Source organism: Parus major, chromosome 12 (assembly GCF_001522545.3).
Source record: "Parus major isolate Abel chromosome 12, Parus_major1.1, whole genome shotgun sequence".
NCBI lineage: Eukaryota > Metazoa > Chordata > Aves > Passeriformes > Paridae > Parus > Parus major.
Window position 1 is genome coordinate 20,352,091 of NC_031781.1, and position 20,926 is coordinate 20,373,016.

The window sequence follows — 20,926 nt, forward strand, 5'->3', positions numbered from 1 at the left end:
CCCCACGGGCCGCTCTCCTCACGGGCCCACGGGCCGCTCTCCTCACGGGCCCACGGGTCGCTCTCCTCACGGGCCCACGGGCCTCTCTCCCCACGGACCGCTCTCCCCACGGACCGCTCTCCACCGGGAGCACGGGCTAGCCCGAGGGCGCCTCTCCTCTGCCCGCAGTTCCCACTCGGAAAGCGTGAACTGCTCCCAGCCTTAGCTGAGAAAGCTGATTTTAATGGTGGGCACTTTCAAACGCACCTGCTCATAACAAGTACGTTTTAGCATCTCCCATTAAGTGGGATAGTTGTCTCAGAAGAAAAAATGTGCTACACAGTTGCTATTCAAAAAGACAAGGGAAGGTACCCTGTGGAAATTATTCCCCGTGCATGAGAACAGACTGAATTCCCTGCGGAACAGAGGTAAGATGTGCGTACTTGCAGAGAGGGAAGGAGGCTCTAGGTGTGGAAGGAGAAAACCTCTACAATGAACGCGTGGGCCGCAAGAGGCCAGAGCTCTCTCTCTGGCCATGGCTTTGGCAGTAAAAGTACACAATGGAGTAAGAGGGGTCAAAACTCAGGACTTGCCAAGCAGTATAAAATACAGATAGGGTTTGAGGTTATTAATATATTTTGAATGTTTGGGATAGATTATATTGTACAACTCAGTTGTTTGGGTTTTTTTTTAAGTTCACATTTTAGTTATTCAAATTTTTGGGGGGAACTTTAAAGGTAAATTCAGAGAAGAGCCAATGCCTACTATGGAAGAAATCAACAATTACAAGTGACTGATAAGGTTTTAACAGAACTCTTTGGTCTTGTTAATGCCACATTCAATTTAAATCTCTCCTTTAAGGGTTAGTAGATAATTTTTAAAGTATGAGTCCTCATGCCTTTCATTTGAGTTTGTCCATGGCTGAGCAGTGCTGAGGGAAGCTGGTGACCTCTGTCGAGTGGGGGGCTTGCCCTCATTTCTCCATGTTTGTCTCTTAGTGAAAGTTTGTCTCTTGCTGTCTGCTGTAGATTTTATTGACTGTAGAAAAAATTCACTACATATGTTTCCATTAAGGCTGGAAAAGACCTCCAAGATCATCAAGTTCTACCTTTGAACCTTAGAAACTTTCTTGTGAAAACTTGATGAAAAGCACAGTGTTACCCAGGCTGAAGAATCACACTGCTTTTAATGCACTGAAGTTTGTATGTTATGTTCCTAAGTTACTTGTGGAGTTAGACTAGTGTTTTTTCCATTAGTATTTAAAGGAATACCTTTTCCCTTCACTGAATATTTCTTTCACCTTAACCAGCAGTGATATTCACTAAACATTGTTACAGCTAACATAGTTTTTGCTGCTTTTGTATCAAAGTAGCATGCAAACAGGAAAGCCTGGTTGATGTTCATAGCTGTGTGGTAAAAGCAGCAGAGAATCAGCTCAGGAAAGGTAGCAATACAAGGTCTTGACCAGCAGTGCTTGTGTAAGTGGTATGGGATCTTTGTCATGCTGGTATTCTACATCTCCAAATGTCTTGTACTTCGACTTGGAAGAAAAAGAAAAATTTAACAACTGTTTAAAAATCAGGATTTAACTAGGCATATACCTTAAAATAGGTCTAAATATTATTTGAAGATAATAACTAATAATAACCTTAATGCTTTTTAATAAATTCATAAACAGAAAAACTGACACAACAAATGGGAGCAGCTTGAATCCCAGGCGTTGGCTGAGCAGCTCGTACACTGTGACTTACTACTAAATTTTTTTAATATTAATTGTAAAGACATTGGAACAAAAGTTTTGTTTTGAAGGAGTAGTACTAACTATAAGTTAGTAAGAAAAAGCTGTATAAGTAAATGTCAGATAGTAAACTGAGTATATACCTGTATTTTAACATGTTAGCATTCTCTAAAAGGTGATTGCTGGTGTTAACTCTGAAATGAAAATTTCTGTCTCTAGTGCTTAGCTTTGCTCAATTTTAGTTAACAATAGGACTGAAATTGTGAGGACATTTTCTTTTTTTTTTTTCTTTTCTTTCTCTTTATGCTGCATTGAGACTGTTTCTATCTGTAATTGAAGTCAAGATGAAGTAAAGTAGGTGGGCTCTACAGAAGGTAAATGCAGTGTGACTAAACACGACATCATACCAATTAGGTCTAAATCCTGTTTCTACCAGGCCTCCAGTACCATCTTCTGATTTGGTGCTCTTCCTCAGTTTGTCAGAGAACTATTTAATAAGCAAGTATCTGTTAACAGTAACTGGAACTGCAAAGCTGGTATTAAAGAAGATAATAATTGTGTAAAGGAAAAGACTGTAGAACTGCAGTCATGTTTTTCTCTTTTTATTTTTCTACATGACTGAAACCAATGTTTAATAGCACTGTATCTTATTTTTTACAACAAAATATTTTCATGTTAATTTCCTGCTTCTAACTGAAAGCTTTATGTAACAGTCACTAAATGTCAGCACCTAAATCTCCAAAATATGTCATTCTGTAGTGTACTTTTGTTTCAGACCATGGTTGGAGATCTTGCTCTGTATTCAATGTTGTCTTATTTTTATTGTCAGTGCAAAATGTTTTCAAGGGGGAATAAACATTTACAGTGTATTGGTAGCAAGGCCATGGCTCTTACATAAAACAAAGAGTTAACCTTGCTGATCATGCATTAACTAAAGAATATAAAAGTTTTATTTTTCTCATTCTTGGTTTCTGTTTGCACATGATAATATATGCTTAATGGAATGGTCAGACTCTGATGTATGAAAAAACCCCAAAAATGACATTTTCATTTAGTGGTAGATGTGTATTTGTTTCTTTAAGCTTGTTTATCCAGGTGATAAACTGATCTATCTTACCATTTTGATACATATTATAGACCATTAAAAATATGGACAGATCTAAAAAAAATAGGGTAAAAAATTCAGTTATCCATTAAGTTTCTTGAAGAAAGGGAAAAATGAAAGTAATACAAATTCCCACCAATATAATTTAATGTAAGTAAATTATTGAGCATGTTATTTTTATACAAAGATATATTTTAATCATAGATGTCATTCTATTCCTCAGTTAAATATTGTGACAGAGGAAAAATATTATGACTGAGACAAAACCACTGTATTGCAACAATTAGAACATCACTTCTCAATCTTCTTTATAAAACCCCCCACCCAAAACATCTAAGGAACCCACCCCAACAAAAAACAAAATAAAAAAACCACAAAAAAACCCACAAAACCTACCCCCAAAACAAAACCAAAAAACCCAAACCTAACCCACCAAAAACTCCACCTCCCAAACTCCAGAGGTTTATATCCTCAGCTGGTATAATGCACCACGGTATCTTTGGAGTCACACAGACACAGCTGGCTGCTGAGAATTCAGCCCTGGAGATGTAGTGCATGGCAGCAGTCTGACATAGGACAGGTGTGGCCACAGAGAGTTCAAATGACTCCAGCAGAGCAGGTTCAGACAAGTGCATTTCAGTCTACCCAGCATATTTCAAATGCTGTGCTGGTTATGTGGACTAAACTTTTGATGACATTTTTCATAACAAGAATAGCAGAAACAACAGGAATTTTGAAAATAAAGATACAGTATTTAAATAGATAAAAAAATTTAACACTACTAGGTAGACGTGTTAAATAAACACTGTCTGTAGGTTTATAATAAATTAAAAATAACCTTTGAGTTTGAGTCTGAAGTATTTAGAAAGAAGTGATATAATTCAGCATCTGGATCTGTAGAGCTACTGGAGTGCATTTCAAATTACAGCAGCGATATAAAACTAAACCTTGAACATAAATTACACAGAGATTTATGAAAAATTATAAATTGATAGTAAGTAACCATGTTGTATCATAGTCAGTGAAGTGTTGATAGACTAGGTAAATTGAATGGGTTGTTTGTTCATTTTCTGTGGAAGTATTTTAGCATATGCAGGGCATAATTTCATGCTGGCATCTGTTAATGGACAAGTAATAAATCAGGCCACAGAACTCATTAAAGATATGAAAAAAATGAAGCTGTAGTTTCAATAAAAATGATAAAGTGCTTTAAATGATGATTTGTTGTTTACTGCATTGTTTCTCATGTCATGGTAGATATCAAAACCAACCCAATGAAATACAATAGTGCTCTAGAGTAACTAAAACTGAGTCTGGTTCTCAGTAGTCTGGTTCTCTGGTAGTCAATATTTCAATATATTTTCTGGTCTTGATGTTAGACTTAGTTTACTGTGAGATCAGAAGAGAAGCTTGTAGTACAGGCTGAATTTGCACAGACATGTGCAATGCATGGTCAAAAGGTCACCGTAAATAATCTCTAATCTTGAAATTTTCATTTGCAGCAATGCAAATAAGAAGGATATAAGAAGTAGGAAGAAAAAGAACAAGTTGGAAACAGTTCAAATCCAGTGTGTGTGGCCAGTGGGCCTGCAATACACTGTTCCGTTTCATAAGTCAGAAGAGGGTTGCTGGAAATGTATAGAAATATGAGAATTTATTCCAAGTTCAGTGAGTGAAAGCTGCTATAATATGGATGCTTCTTCCATGGCTTCAATCCACCTAAAAAGTGAGGAAAGAAAACCAGTACATATAATTTTTTTTTTTGCATTTTAAGAGAAATAAGTATTTTAAGGACATAAAGCCTGAAGAACACTGGGTTTTTCATCCCAGCTCTAATGAGGAGCAATAGCTCTGTGATTAAAGTAGTGAGCTGGGTACTGGGACTCTTGCTTTCTAGTACAATCTTGACCAGTAATTTATTGTAAAATCTCAAAGATAGTGCAACTGCTTTCTTAGAATAGGAAAGATGAATCTGGTGAAGTATGATTTAAAGCAACAAAACCTTCTGTAAAGATATTTTTTTTTCTGTGTGTCTTGGGGTGCTGGATTTTTATTACAAATTTTGTGACTATCTTATTATGTGAAAGCAGTAACATTAGAACAGGAAATTCAAACAATTATTTGTTGATGAGGAAACTAAGAAATGGGTAAATTGAACATATAAATTAGAAGTTTCTCTACTGTAATCACCTTTGACAGACTTCTAGCTATGACTCTTGAGGCTCAGTATCTTTACCTACGGAAGGGAGAAAATTCTCCTTCCTGAAGGAACTGAAAAGCACCAGGTATATTTTAAATGTTAGTCAGGTCAGTCACATGCAGTCTGGCTTAATCAAAATTTTGAAAGCTGTTTGTTTAATTTGTTATGAAGATGTTCTCAAGTGAAGGAGGGGAAAATCCCTACATAAACTCACTGGCTAATGTGGAAGTCTATCCCCATACCTGTGTGCTGAATTGTTATCCTCTGCTCGGAAGCTATAAAAGAGCGTCTGCTTGTGGTAGAGATGAAAAACTGTATCCACGCTTCCTTCCTCCTTTTCTGGGGTGATGGTGAAACCCAACAAAGGCAAACTTTCTGTAGCAACTTTGTCCTGAGACCAAAGAAGAAGCGAACCAAAATTTAGAGAGAAGGCTTGTAACAGTTTGAGGACTTTTTCTGAAAAGCAAATGATACAACCCCTCTTGTGACAGTTCTGCAAAAGCAGTAGTGTGAATGGTCTGCTGGACGCGTGGCTTTTAACCCAAACAGGAGCAGTGCCTGTGTACTGCAATGTTTCATCTAGTCTGAGTCTTGAACACCACCTCTCAAAGCTCGGCTCTTCATGAGCATCCACATGGCCATGAAGGTCAAATTAGCCATTACTTTGATGGCTGTCTTTGGCATTATGGTCCAGGAGGCAAACTTGAGATTACCAAGAGTACAGCAGCAGTTCTGAAAGCCTGAGATTCTCTTCCAGTTATGTTCCTTTCAATCATTTTATTTGCTGGCTGCAAGTAGTAGTCCTTTTGGTACCTTGTAATTTCTTTTCACAGTACTAGTGACTTTTTTAGAAATTTGCTTTTCTCAAGCAGCACACATGCTTTCCAAAAGACTGCTTGGAAATTTCCTAGCTAGTAATGCAATTAAACATTCATTTACTCCCAGGAAACTTCCATGAATTTTTCTTGGCTGACACAGATTTGTACAAGTTGAAGAAAACCATAAGCTTTAACAATACTGATAGCTGCAGTTTTGGTAATTGTATTTAGGTAGTTTATATGTATATATTGCCTTTGTCTCTGCTTTAAGAAGTTAAATTGCAGACTAGGAATGAAAAATAAACCATTGTTGTTTTTGCCTATTGCTGAACCAGAAATAATCACTTTTAATGTTAAAAGAGATATGGTAATTGTGTTGGATACAGTTTGATGCTAATGGTCTGAACTGCTGGCCAAACCATGAATCCTTTTGTGACTCAATCTCCTCATCTGTTGCTTCATGTAACCATCACAGGGGTGATGGTGATGCAAGTTTAAATATCTGATGTTTGCGGAGTATTCTAAAGTCTTTAAAAGTACCAAGCATTGCTTTGACAGGTTTTTGCATCTGTATCCTTTATTTGAGCAAAATGAATGTTTATGTTTTTGCTTATGAAATCTCTCCATTATAACCAAAATTTCTATCACACTTCAAGTTTATCTTTATTAAAGCTATTATAAAATAAGAAAAGGGATAAAATACATAAAAAGGATCTAGTTGATATCCAGTCTCCTTGACTGTAAGGAGGAAGACTTACAGGTCAAAACAGCAGACATTGTTCTAACTTCTGCACACTGCCTCCTGTCTTTCCCTGTTGGTGCTAGTTGGATAATCATGTCCTATTTATATATGCCAAACTACAAGGTTCTCCTCTCCACCAGAAATGGATCATAGTACTCTCTATCTACGAAAGTATGTGGTAGTTGCAGAGTGCACCAGAGAACACCAAAGGATCTTCAAGTCTTTAGGTGTTAAGGTATGTATATTAAGATTCCCAGTGGCTGACCATTTATAGCAGTATGAATAGTAAGAAATCAAATAATGAAAGGCAGCATGTGAGGGTTGCCAAGGTCCAGCTGTGGCTGGACCAGTATGTTGGGACCAAGTCTCAGAAGCAGGTAGTTGTAACAACTACCATTTATACCTTTCCCATTGACTGATTTTCTGCCTGTATGGAAAAAGGAGTCTCAGAAAACTATTTCAAGTCAGATTTCACAGTACCTCATTCGCTATGTAGGTGTAGAGGACTTTGCCCTTGATAACAAACCAGCGTTTCTTCCAGTGTCTTTTGCCTCCCTTACATCTGTTGAGGTAACCACTGATGGTAGCTCCCTCTCCTGAGGCTGCCACCTGGAGCAGAGTAGGAGAAATTAGCATGTGTAACAGTACAGGCTTTTCCCCTCCTGATTATGCATGTTTGCATCAGACCAACCACTAAGTGAAACCATTGAAGTACTGATAAAGAAAAAATTTAAGCATGATGATGATTATTGTTCATATTAACTGTTTGATTATATATAGTTAAACTTAATTCTCAGTAACTCTAAAGGAAAATATGCAGTTGAATTATTGTTGAGGTTAGTAAATTTACAGTTGTGTTCTGAAAAGCCAAACTCATCCCTTTTCCCACATCTGGTGGTTTCTGATGCTTTTTGTGTTTTAAAAGTACATACATCCAGAACTGAATTAGAGTCTTGTGGCTGAACAGTTTTGAGATGTGGGTATGTTTAGGGCCTCATTGTGTTTTTTTATTAATTTACATTAATCATTTTGATAATGACTTGGTTTCATTTTTGAAATAATATTTTTGAGAAGACTTGCTCCTCTCATAGAAATATTTTGAGGTCTAAGTGCTTAATGTTCTTAAAAATTCAGATTTTGAGTAGATGGAACTATACATATGTACACATAGAATGCAGTGTACATCATTAGTTACAGCAGTAAACTGTAGTAGTATTGGATTTGGAAACAAAGGGCAGAGATTCAAAATCAGCTTTTGTAATACTAATACAAGAGATGACTGAGAATTAATATAGCTGTGCTTCGCAGGAGAACAGAAATGTTCCAGGACCTGGAGCAACGCTATTGTGAAATAGTTCATGTTAATAAAGATGTGCTGCTTCCCTGTGACATAAAGGTGATGGTTTTTTCCTCATGGGGTTGAAATTCTACCTGCTAGCCCTTTTAGTACTCAATTCATGTGTTTGTATTACAGGCTTTTATCTTTGGCACAGTTCCATGATCAAACCTCAAGAAATTCCAGTGTCTCGAATGTACGAGTTCAGCAAGATGTTTGCACCCTAGTCTCCTTAATACAATGATAAATGCCTGCAGGAAATGGGAGTACCTTACTGTACTTAAGTTCAGTGGGCAGTTTAGCTAGCTCAGATGAATCATCATCATGATTGGCATCCTGTTTCTGGAAAGAAAACTAATATAATTGGAGGAATCATGGCACCATTGAAATCAGTGGGAATTTTGTTTACATTGGTGAAATCAAGATTTTACCCATTTGATTTGAAATAGTTTTGTTTGAGCTGGAGGGAAAGTGCCTGGTGAAACATGTATGCTCTTGAATTAAGAGCTGCCAAGGACTATTCACTAAGCAAGTGTTATTTGATTTCTCTTGAAATCTTTACTTCTCTTGAAATCAAAGTAAGATTTCAGAAGTAAGGGTCTGTCAAGGAAGGTAACTGATGAACAATATATCATGCTCTGTTGATTTGTGCTCTTCTTCTATCTAGTACCTTGAAAGCGTTTTATGAAGTTTTTCAAAACTTCATAGGCTAATGAGCAAATTAATAAACAGTACTCTAACTAGGTTTCTCAGTGGGCTCAAGACACTTCTGTAGTATCTTTAGAGCTCAGAGAAATTTTGTATTTTAAACACTACCATGAAAAGCAAAAAAAAAATTACATGATGAAAGTAAACCAAGGCATATGCTGAGCCCACTGCACAGAGTATAAATTGAAAATGTAGCAGCTGAAATATGAGCACACAGTTTTCAATAGCTCCTTGCGTTTCTCAGGCAGCTTTGTCTTACCTCCATGAGAGCTGAAGGGATTCTCTTCTGTTTCTTAAAAGATGAATAATGAATATTGTGGAAAACAGAGGAGAAGGCACTGCTTGAACACCTGGATGAAGTTGGAGGGAAGCTCAGACTTAGTGGACGCTCTGCAAGATTAAGAAAATTAAGAAAGGGAAGGAGGAAATGGATAAGTTGGTATATATCAGGCTTGGGGAGACACATGATGACTAAGGAAATGCAATGCCTCCTCTAGACACAGTTTTTATTTTAGCCTTCTTTCAAATCACCTTTTAAATTCTGATGAGTAGGTTCCATGGCCCCCTCAGTTAATAGTACTAACCTAAAATTTCTTGACAAGGCCTGCAAGAAATCTGACAAAGCACAAAACACAATTTGTTGTCTTATTTAAAATGAGCATTAAGCAAATGGCTTTGACATCTTTTTCTTCTATATTCTGTAACACTTTTACAGGATAGATTCAGTAATGCAACATTCTCATCCATGCTACAATGTGGATGATGACAGTAAAGAACCGTAAAGACGTTGTTTTATTTTAATGGAAAATTAATTTTAAATTATTTTTAAAATTAAAAATGAAAAATATAGTTATCACCTATGATTACATCACAGAATAAAATAGTTCAATTAGAAGGAACCTACAACAATCTAGTCCAACCGCTTGACCAATTAAGGGTTGCCCAAACATTAAAACTTGTTATTAAGGGCATTGTTTAAATGTCTCTTAAACACTGAGAGGCATGGGTATAGACCACCTCTCTAGAAAACCTGTTCCAATGTTTGGCCACCCTCTGGGAAAAGAAAGGTTTCCTCAAGTCAACTCAGAACCTTCCCTGCTGAACCTTTCTCATGTGTCTTGTCACTAGATCAGAGGGAGAAGAGATCAGTGCCACTGTTTCCATGTCTCTTCCTCAGGAAGCTGCAGAGAGCAATGAGGTTACCTTTCCATCTCCATATCTTCAAAGGAGGCAAACTCAGAGTCCTCAGCTGATTCTCATAGGATACTGTTTTTATCATTATTCTGTTTTATCCAAAGGCCAGGGGAGCTCTCAGAGAACCTAGCTTATAATCATAGAATCCCAGAACAGTTTGAGTTGGAAGAGACCTTATATCTCATCTCGTGCCAACCCCTGCCATAGGCAGGGATGCCTTTCACTAGACCAGGTGGTGCCAAGCTCCATCCAATTTGGCCTGGAATTCCTCCAGGGATGAGGCAGCCGCAGCTTCTCTGGGAAACCTGTGCCAGGGCCTCATCACCCTCTGAGCAAAGAATTTCTTCTATATATCTAACCTAAGTTGCCCCCATTCCAGTTTGAAAAAACAGTTTGCTAAACTTGATTTTATGACTCGTTAAACAGTTTTAGCTGCCATATAGCCTGGCTCTCTAAGAACCTCAACAAATATGCCTCACACTTGAAATGAGGAATACTATTTAACAAAACACCATATAGAAGGCAGGTCCTGAATCCTCCGCACTATACAAGCAGGAAATTGGTTTGTCAGTTTTGCCAAGAATGAAAGAATCTTACCCCTTTTCTTAAGTTCTGCATAGCAGCTATCACAGACTTTGGCTGCTTGGTCTTTGAGGTACTTCATGGGGTACTTGTTTCTTGAACAATTTCGACATACAATCTGTTTCAGCAAAAAGAGAGCAATATAAGAGACATAAATATAATATGAATGTGAAAAACTAGGTTCACATTTTTTAATATAAAATTTAAAAATTTAATAGAAAGACACTTAGGCAATAGAAATAAAGCAAAATGTACAAATACGGCTGGGTGCCTCAGCATTCAGCCAAGAGAGCACACCTTACTAACAAAGGATTGTCCCTTAAAAACAGAACATATTCATAAATTCTCATACATGAGTCAAACATTCCTCTTAATTTTTAGGTGTTCCTTTGTTTAGCTTCCACTCCCCCCTCCCCAAGAGGTCAATCTTGGCTCTGTTGAGTCTCACACTCCTTGATAACAGAGGTTCAATAAATTCTTCCTCTGGAGCTCCAGTTACTGCTGTCTTCATCTGGATAAGATAATCTAAGAATGCAGGGGGGTTTCTGACTATCTTTTCAGTCTCTGGGTTATATGAACAAAAGTAGTTTTTATTTTAATGCTATGTTATAGCCTAACATATATATGTATTATACCTCTATTTCTAAGTTTTATCAATAATAGAAATAGAAGAAACTATATTAATACAGCAAAGTTTTCTAACATTATACATAGAACATTCATTTTAATATTTGTGAAAAGCCAATAATATGATATGTATCTATAACATGAATTTATAGTTATGCATATACAAAACAAATCCCCTGAGCTGGCTGGGAGAGGAAGCTGGATAGTAGACCAGCCATGACTCTCCTAAACCTGTGGCAGTCAGGAAGCCTGCTGATTTAAATGTGATTGCTGTAGCTTTACACTGTCATAAGCCAAGCAGAATTGGTCACTGTATTTGGTTGCACACAGTTGCTCTGTCCTTCTCCCCAGGAATTTACACTTTCTCTACCACTCAATCACAAACAGACCACTTTAATACCACTTCTGTTTTCGTAGCTTTGTTAGTAACATTGTTTTCTTAAACAAGCTTGCATGTTCCTCCAAACCCTGTATATGTATTTATAAGAATGGTTTTCTCTGTGGAATTAGAAAAAAAGATTAAGCTAAATGCTTTTTTATCCTATCAAAATTATCGCTGGTAGTTTTATTAAAATAAATTTTAAAATCAGGTTAAAGCCATGGTTTAAAACAGGACTGCATGTTCATGTATACACGTAAATCTCTAGAGTCAGAGGTAAAGGGACAAAACCAAGAAAGCTTATAGATCCCCTGAGCTTTAGGGCAAAAGGCAACAGCTCTTTGGAGCACAGAGGAAACTTTCCCTTTAGTCACCAATCAAACTATGCTCTACTGCTGAGTTTCTTCACTTTCCTTTGAAGATCATTTTACCAGCTATTATTAGGGACAGAACATGGAATAGTTGTATTAGTGCTCTGGTCCAGAACAAAGCCTGTATTTTTAGTGTATTGCTTCATTGTCTCTAGAGCTCGATGTGTGTAAGATATAAGCGCTGCACTGAACAACAGTTACCCTGTCAGCCTTCAACAGCTAGCCTTTGAGGGTTAATTTGACCTCAAGGCAAGGTTACTGTTACTCCTTCTAGCAACATTAGAAACCTAACTAGCTAATTTAGCTCTCACTACTTCTGTGAGACCTTGAGTTCTGGTCTTGATGTTGCTACAAATTTTCAGGCTACAGCAGGGGCAGCCAGTATCCTACAGGTGTAAATAAAACCTACTGAGAAGCTCACACAGCTCTTACCTTCCCACAGGCATGGCAATGATGTCGCCTCAAAGTGAGGGTAAAGTCACAGCCACAGTTCATGCACATCATGACATGGGACACGGGCACCAGTGTAGGAGGCCTCTCACCCAAAGGTATTCCAAGCCTTTCCCTCAGCTTAAAATCAAAGAAGAATAAATGAAGAAGCATCCACACTTCCTAAGCCCACTTAGCCCTGTCACATTACATACAATTCTCTCATTTCAATCTACCTGTACTTGCTAAGATCCCCAAATTTTCTCATTCCTAATGCACTTATATAAGTGACATACAGCTGCTCAGCATTGAAAAATTAGTACATGGTGCTGTTAAAGCCACAAGAAGTAAAAATCCACATAAATCTGGTTTCGGTCAGGCCCTGACACTCTTCCACATCAGACAAATATCTGACTAATTGCATATGAAAATTGCAGGTAGGAACATGAGTTAAAAGCATCTTTTTGTTAGCAGCTTTTGAAATAATATCCATAAAAAGCTCTACAACCTTCAATCAAAAAACTACTTGAGCTCTCTGTCATTACACCTTGGCTGTGTGATAAGGGAAGAGAGAATAAAGAAAACAGTAGAACCAAAGATGAATTTACCCCACTCCAAATCTGATCCATGCTTTCTGGTTGGTCTCAATATGTGCAAGCAGCTTTAGAAAATGTATTTGCTGTTCCCAGTTCTTGAAATGCATCACATGGCAGTGATGTTCAGATGCCTTTGCTCCAAGCCCAGGGAGTCATGATCAGTGTGGAACTGAATGCAATCTAATAAGCTGCACAATTTCAGGTTCAGCACCAAAGCGTTATGGGCACCCCACTGTCAGTTCCCAACAGCTCAGCATTTGGCACAAGTAGGACAAACTTGTGCTTTTGAAAGATTGTTTCCTATGTGGAAATTAGACTTCTGCAGACACACAGGATCTAAACACAGACAAATTAAATTCCTCAGAGTTTCTCCATGCACACATTTGAGATTACACTGGAGGCAGAGATGCAAAAGAAATTATTTTTTCATTTGTTGAAAAAAGGATTTGGTTTAGATTACTAATTTGACTAATTTCCAATTTTTTCCCATTAAATATTTGAAAGTAGATTAGATACAGGCCAGAAAAAAAAGCCCGACTTTTTTTTAATAGATTTTTTACTTTCTGAGATCTTCAAAAATTAATTTAGAGAATGGTTGAGTTTGGAAAGGAACTCTGAAGATCACCTGGTTCAACCACTCTGCTCAGGCAGAGCATCTGAACATCTCCAAAGATGGAGACTCCACAGCCTCCTCAGACAACCCAGTGCACCAGTGCTCAGTCCCCCTCAGGGTGAAAAAGTGTTTGCTGCTGTTTGAAGGAATCTCTTGTGTTTCACTTTGTGGCCACTGCCTCTAGTTCCATCACTGGACACCACTGAAAAGAGCCTGGCTCCTTCTTCTTTGTAGCCTCCAGGTATTTGTACAGTAGATGCTCCCTGAGCCTTCTCTTTTCCTGGCTGAACAGTCAAAGGTCTTTCAGCCTTTTCTCTTATCTGAGGTGCTCCAGTCCTTTATCAGATTTGCTGCCCTTTGTTGCTCACTTTCCAAGGTTTCCATGTGTCACACTGAGGAGCCCAGCATTGGACACAGCACGCCAGATGTGGCCTCACCAGCACTCTTTCTTATTTAGGAAAATTGGGGTTCCACATAATCTAAAATAGCATATTTACTTTTTTATCAGATGCAGGTTTTGCCTCCTTAACTGGGAGTAGAATAACTAAATAATGAGATTATAATAATATGCATAATTACACTGGTACAGTTTCAATATCACTGGTGGAGTTTACTCTGCTAGTGACTTTATTGTGTATATGATATTGGTGTAATTAATGGGTAGCTTGGTTTTGTTTTTTTTTTTAATCTATGAAGTTTGCAGCTATTTTTAATTAATCCAAAATAACTACTTGTTTGTCTTTCAGGACAAAACAACCTTCCTCCAAAAGAACTAAGCAACAGCCACAGAGTATGGCATGTGATTAATATTTCAGAGGTGGTCCATGAGCTGTGACAAGTTTAATTGTTCAAGCTTGATATACTTATTTAAATGAAAATAGAATGTCTGGCTGCTAGGAACTCTGCACTGTATAACCCTCCTCCTTTCCTCTCTCTCTCTTTCTCTCCCTTCCCTTTTCAAGCATTGAAAGATTTGGCCTCCTTTTACCTCCACGCTGCTGTGGAAAGTCGAAGTCTTGTGAGCTTTGCAGTCATCTGGGATGTGTTTACTGATGCAGCTGTACCAGTCATCCCTTTCTGAGCAAGAGCTGGGGAATGAAATACAGCAGAGCAGTCAATGCCATGCACAGCAGGGACTGAAACAAGCTGCTCAGAGGAGAAAAGTATCAGTTCATGAATGTTTGCTTTTCCCTACTACTGCACTGAACTGATAATTTTCTGACGAGGAACAAAATTGACTATATTCAGAGTGATGATAGTGTAGCTCCATGCTTAGGACTGTGACTGTGACTGAGAAGGAACTAAACACCCAGAAAATTTTTCAAAGTAGTTTCTGGCTTTGCTATAGGCTTCTCAATCCTAGATCACACAGGACAATATGAAGTGTCTCTTTTTGTCCAGTCTGCCCTATCTTTTAGGCACTCTAGTGCATAAAGTCTTGGAATACATGGGTTGCTCAAAGCAAGCATGTTTATGCTTATCTCTACAGTGGGCTGCTTAGATGAATTGCATGTTGGGAATTGCAGAAGTGTATTACCCACGGTAGAGATGTGAATGATTTAATTTTCCTTCAGCTTCTTCACAGACAACCTCCAATCTCCTGGGACAGAAGAAGCCAGGACAGTAATTAGTGAAGGAAGCTGTGTGTTCCCTGGAGGTGGTTACTGGAGTTAGTGTGTAGGCCAGTAATTCTCCAGACTGGCCCCTAGATGCCTCCTGTGCACAAGGCAAACCAGCGAGAACTTCACTTTTCCCTGCTAGTCCAACTATTCCCAAAAAGCAGCAGGGTCCCTGTTATTTCACAGATGCATTTGCTCTGTTACAGCCGAGAGGTATCCTGCCTGTTTTAGCTGTTTCTTCCGCTGTGATTTCAAACTGTGCACTTCCTGTTCATCTGAAACTCTGCACAGCTCTAGTGGCTTTTCGCCTCAGTCACAGAAGGGAATGCAACTCAGTGTGGTCTCCCCTCTCCACATCATACAAGCCACTCACATTAAAGCTATCCACTAGACTTGGTTGTAAAAACTAGAAGTGGCATCATTACCAGCTGCTGTTCAGCTGTGATTTCCTCACACTGTCCTCATGAAGACCACCAAACAAGATGTCTGAGAACAATTTGTATTTTGTGGTCTTAAAAAAATAAAAAAGCACAAAAAGAGAGGAAATGCCAGGTTTTCTTGATGATCTTTGGCTGCATCCCTCTGCAGGATGGGACAGGCTCATAGGCCTCTACACTATGAGCATAAACCCTTCTCTGAAAAAAACATCAGCCTGTGCAAAATTCAACAAGCCTGGAGCAGAAACTCTTCGCTGGTCTACGTACTGGAAATTGGCTAACCTCTGGAAGCCAAGGAGCTATCTTACAGGAGATCACCTCTATCATGAGTCACACTACTAAACATAGAATCCCAGAATGGTTTGGGTTGGAAGAGACCTTAAAGATCATCTCATTCTAACCCCCTGCCATGGTCAGGGACACCTTTCACTAGACCAGGTTGCTCAGAGCTCTACTCAACCAAGTCACTCCTTATCACTACCAAAGTTATCTCCTGTCAAATTACACTTTCTAAGAAATCTGAAGATGTCTGTATCTTCCAGACAAATCATGTCCACTGCTAGAAAACACTAAAAGAAGTCCTGACTTTTCTGACTTAAACATTTGTCTTGCTAATTCTTTCATTCTCTTCACTTGAGAATTAAGATATGATTAAAAAACCCCAAAAATCCCCAAAGGAAATCATGGCCCATATAGTGATGGAAACTAAAGGTGCTTTAGGAAAGACAGGTAAGAAGGACAATATGCTACCAAAAGTCTGATATCTGACTTGCCCCTTTAGCCTTTTCTCCACTCAATTAAAAATACCTAGGAAGTAATTGTAGGTTTTTGATGACTAAATGTGGGAATAACACCCAGCTGCTGATGAGTAAGATCAATTATGTCAATTTGCGTAGGCCTGTTCTTAATTAGCTATTTGACTTGGTTACATTCGGTTACATGAAGGCACAGAGGAATTTTTGCTGAACCTCTGACACTCAGAGAAGCTCAGCCCCTGATCCACCATTGCCACATTTGGTCCTTGTGGGATTTTTGGCATGTATCTTCTGTGCTGAGCTATCAGTTTATCCATGTTGACTCATATATTTATCATTAAGCAAATAGAAAGAGGGGGTCAAGTTGTTGTGGCATTTCACTAGACAGCAGGGAACGTCCACAGAACACAGAAATTGGAGCAGGAAGGGATTTTGTCACAGCTCTACCACTATTGCACTAAATTAGCCTTTAAGGAAGTAATATTGACTCTGTCCTCCTAGTATTTTCTCTGGTATTTTATATGAGCACCACAGGATTATCCCTGTGTCCAAAAGTAATGTTTTTGAAATGCAAACAAAGATATAAGAGCATATGAGCCTTCTCCATAAAGGTGCTGTGCTCAAATCTGTTAGCAGTTCCCTGTTAAACCAATAACATGTCTCTTCTGGTGAATGAGCCATTTTCAGCAGGAAATGACTTTACAGTGCCACCTGCTCATATAGCCATGCTGACTTCTGAGCTTTGGTCATCCTTAGTCTACTGCCTTTAGTCCCTGGCACTCATGCTGTATTTCCTCAGTTCACTCACCTTGTCTCATACAAATACAAATACTTGAAGCATTCTGCACTTTTCTGTCTTTGATGCTTCTTTTGGTGAGTGTAATAGGCCAAGGATGTTGTGCAATGGAGTTAGGAGAGCATGCTGGCTCACTGGTATCTCATTAGCTCTGCCAGTCAGTACAAAAAGGAGGAGGAATAACTGTTCTTGGGTGACTTATGACAAATTGATCACAGAATGAGCAGCACAAGGAGAGGGAAGGGGCTCTATCCCAGCCTCTGTCTATTATCAGAAGGGTAACCTTAGTCTCAGGTCCTGATTCTATCTACTACCAAATAAACACAGCTCACAGTTGACTTACATACTTTGTTTATGCTAATTAAGCATGGACTTAATATGAGTACAAAAGGCAAAGAAACATCCTAATAATGCAAGCAGTGCATCCCAAGCTGCTCGCTAGGGATGACAACTTCTGTTGCTCTGGGGAAAGGGGACGTGTGACAAAATTTCCCCTCAACAATACAGAAGGACTGTACACATCTTGCTTTTATAACTGGCAGAGAATTCAGAATTACTGTGAGTATATTTTGAGGATTGTGAAGAATGTGAAGGTCTAAGGAAATCTCAGATATGGTTATGGTTATAAAAGGAAATGGACCAAAAGGCTTTGACAGGTAGCTGAGCACTCCTCACAGATGGTAAGTGCTCTGGGAAGCATGAGAGCTCCAAATTCTGATTCTGAATAAGAAAGTGTCATCCCTGTCTTTCTCTTGTGCTATGTACTTTAGGAAGTCAGTTGTGTTCCTAGGGATTCTGTTGCACACTATAGTTGGAGACTGATGGTGGGAAAGTCAGTACTTAAAAGCACTGAAGACCTTGTTGTTTGGAAAAAATAATTTTAATACCACTGGTAGTGTGCTATGTTTCTTGTGGAAAACAAATCAGTTACCTTTCTGCTATAGCTGTAGGTAAATTACTGGGATAGTTTTGGGCTAGAATCATGAAAAATACTGTACACGTCTATCTTCTGATCAGAAACTGATCTACAATCTCTTTTAGGCACTGGCTTGGGATCCTAGGACAGGGATTTTGATGCCCAGTTGCAATCAATACTAACAGTACACAAGCTCATTATTGAAATTCTTTTTATTAAATAAACCCATGAGGTTGCCAGTAAAGTTTAATTTTGACTTTGACGCTTAAGCACTACTACATACCTTTATATCTGTTGCATGGCATTACCTAATTACTATTTTCTCCAGGAGTTTTACAGCCTTAGAGGTACAAGGTAACAAGGGAACTTATAAAAGGAAGATATAACAGACTGCAGTGTCACAGGGAAAGAATGTGAAAGATAATGGAAAGTACCCAGACTTCTTCTTTCCTTTCTCTTTAAGATGTTATGAAGAGCCAACTTCTAGTCTTTAGAGAGTACATTATTTGAATTAGTTACAGTTCATGAGCCTCACATTTATAATTAATGTTTATTGCATAAGCAAGTACGTAGACATTGTCTGTTACCAATAGCAGACTAAAAAAAAGCTAGTGAAAAAAGAATGACACACCATTTCAGTCTTGGGTATTGCTTGGGCTAATCCAGAGATACAGCTCTAGAATGTAATACCCTCTGCCTTGGACATTTGGGAACAGTACCTTGCTGACAGGGTCAGGCAATGTTCATCATATTCAATCTTCAGGATGTTTTGGGCTTTCTCTATCACTGGGCGGCTGACCTAGAAACAAATGCCATGAACATGAATGTGAATATGAATTAAATTGTCTATAGCCAGTACACCACACAAGTCTCAATGCATATGACCTCTGATACCCCAATCATCTGTTTCATAATTTCAATGCAAAAAATATGGGCATTAGGGTTCTTTATATTGCTGTTCTAATGAGGAATGATATATAATTCAATATGGTGGTGTGCTGAAGGAAAAAAATCACTTAATCCAGCCTATAAGGATGAAGTACCTATGAGGGTTCAGTTTTAATATGACAAGTTTAGGAGATGTTTGGTCTGCCAAGTGTCAGAGCACTTTGGTCTATGCTTGTAATGAATAGAAGTCACTTTTTTTTCTGGCATGCAGGCCTTGTACAGTGAAGCACTTCAGTGAATGCCTGTCTGCAGCAAGGCTCTTTAACAGCAAAAAAAACCAAAAACCAACTTAAAAGCTACAGCATAGCTAAAATCTCTCCCCTACCACGGAGTATATTAGTAGCCTGCTAGTAGCAATAGCCAGTGAGGAGAAACATAGCTCCATAGTTGCTTACATTTTTATTAACAAGCATCATTATACTAGTGACTCAGTGTTTCAAATGTACCTCTGTAATTACTTGCTCCACAACTCCTTTTCACTTAATGGTAGAATATTTTGGCAATTCCTAGGAATTGCTGGGATCCCTGAGTTAGTTTTAAACTCTTGGGTCCCTGGGATGATCACCATCTGCCCCAGCACCATCCCCCCCACTCCTTTTCACAGCACCTTAAACTTCCTATGTCATTCCACTGAAATTTATGACTAGTAATTCTCATTTTGCATGTTTTCTAGATCATCAAACTCCTGACTTGTCTCTTCAAATCCTCTTTCACATAAATAAAACTTGGAATATTAACCATAGAACAGTTAAGAAGGTCCAAGAGACCTCTTTGGTCCAATATCTCCTGTTGCATAGGGTCTGGTGCCAATGAGTACTTAGGGAAAGAATGTAAGGATAGCTTAATTGTATTTTCAATTTATAAATTTATTGAAGAAGAAAGTGGTTTTGTATCACTGCATAAAATTGCTCCCATAAAGTTAGCTGATTGCTTTTTGAACCATTAAAGCTTTTGATGAAAACAGTTAAAAGGCTCATGAAAACCAGCCACATGTTTTCCAAATTTTGAGCAGCAGGAGTTTAAAACCAGACTAAGCTCTGGTGAATACATTGAAGGGAACAATAATGCATTGGCTGGATACAAAATGGGATAATAAACCTTTTCTGTTTCCTGTTTCATGATCAGAGGGTAACTGATTTTGGCTTGTATTATTTATGCAGCCTGAATAAGGCTGTCATACTAAGTCACAGACTTAGAGATAATATTTTTATGTTGTTTTCTACCATTTTTCCTTCTGTCTACTGTAAGAGACAAGGGAATGCCCTCAAAATAGGTCCACCCCCTCTTTCCCCTTGCTGGATATGAGGCATAAACCAGCAAAGTACCAGCAGCTCACTATAAAACTTTAATTCAGGCTTTTAATACAGATGAAGCATTACCTTCATGCCTGACACAGGCAAGGTGTTTTTCAGTCGGTATTTGCCATCCTTCTGGGGATATGTGTACAGCAAAACATCATTCATCTATAAGAGAAGAAAGACAAAGTCAATAATTTGCAATATAGCTTGCAGGCCTACCTGGCTATTCTCCTGGGGAGGAAACCTGGAACAAGCTGTAACTTGATGAACTGCTGGGACTGTTACGTAACCCCAACCCTTTCCAAATGTCCAGCCTAACCCTCTCCTGAGAGCTTCATGCTGTTTCCTTGGATCACGTCACAGAGAGCAGAGCCTGGTGCTGCTTCTCTGCTGCCCTTTCTGTGGGAGCCGCAGAGCACGGTCAGATCTGACCTCAGTCTCCTCTACTCCAGGTTGAACAATTCAAGTGGCCTCAGCCACTCCTTGTATGGCTTCTCCTCCAGATCTTTCCCCATCTCTATGTTCCTCCTTTAGATGCTAACAGCTTTAGCTCCTTAATCTGTGGTGCCCAAAACTGCTCACAGTACTGAAGGTGAGGCTGCCCCAGTGCAGAGCAGAGCAGAATTCCCTCCCTCACCCTGCCAGTGATACTGACCCTGATGCCACCCGGACACAGTTGGCCCTCTTGGCTGTCAGGGCACAGCTGACTCATATTCAACTTTCGCTGACCAGGACCAGCA

General features: G+C 38.8%; 1 protein-coding gene across 4 annotated transcripts in view; it reads right to left on the minus strand.

Moving 5' to 3' along the window:
- Window positions 1–2,306: 2,306 nt before the first annotated feature.
- Window positions 2,307–20,926, minus strand: part of FGD5 (FYVE, RhoGEF and PH domain containing 5) — a 77,290-nt gene continuing 58,670 nt past the window's right edge. For 3 of the 4 annotated variants that reach the window (XM_015641022.1, XM_015641020.2, XM_015641021.3), the window contains exons 13-21: window positions 20,268–20,351; window positions 18,660–18,739; window positions 14,406–14,505; window positions 12,212–12,349; window positions 10,418–10,520; window positions 8,886–9,016; window positions 7,063–7,191; window positions 5,265–5,413; window positions 2,307–4,541 (exon numbers count right to left, since the gene is read on the minus strand). In XM_015641022.1, coding sequence (XP_015496508.1) covers window positions 4,505–4,541; window positions 5,265–5,413; window positions 7,063–7,191; window positions 8,886–9,016; window positions 10,418–10,520; window positions 12,212–12,349; window positions 14,406–14,505; window positions 18,660–18,739; window positions 20,268–20,351 — 951 coding nt within the window. In that variant the 3' untranslated portion in view covers window positions 2,307–4,504. The remainder of the gene's footprint in view (window positions 4,542–5,264; window positions 5,414–7,062; window positions 7,192–8,885; window positions 9,017–10,417; window positions 10,521–12,211; window positions 12,350–14,405; window positions 14,506–18,659; window positions 18,740–20,267; window positions 20,352–20,926) is intronic. The other variant, XR_001523906.3, reaches the window with a different exon arrangement.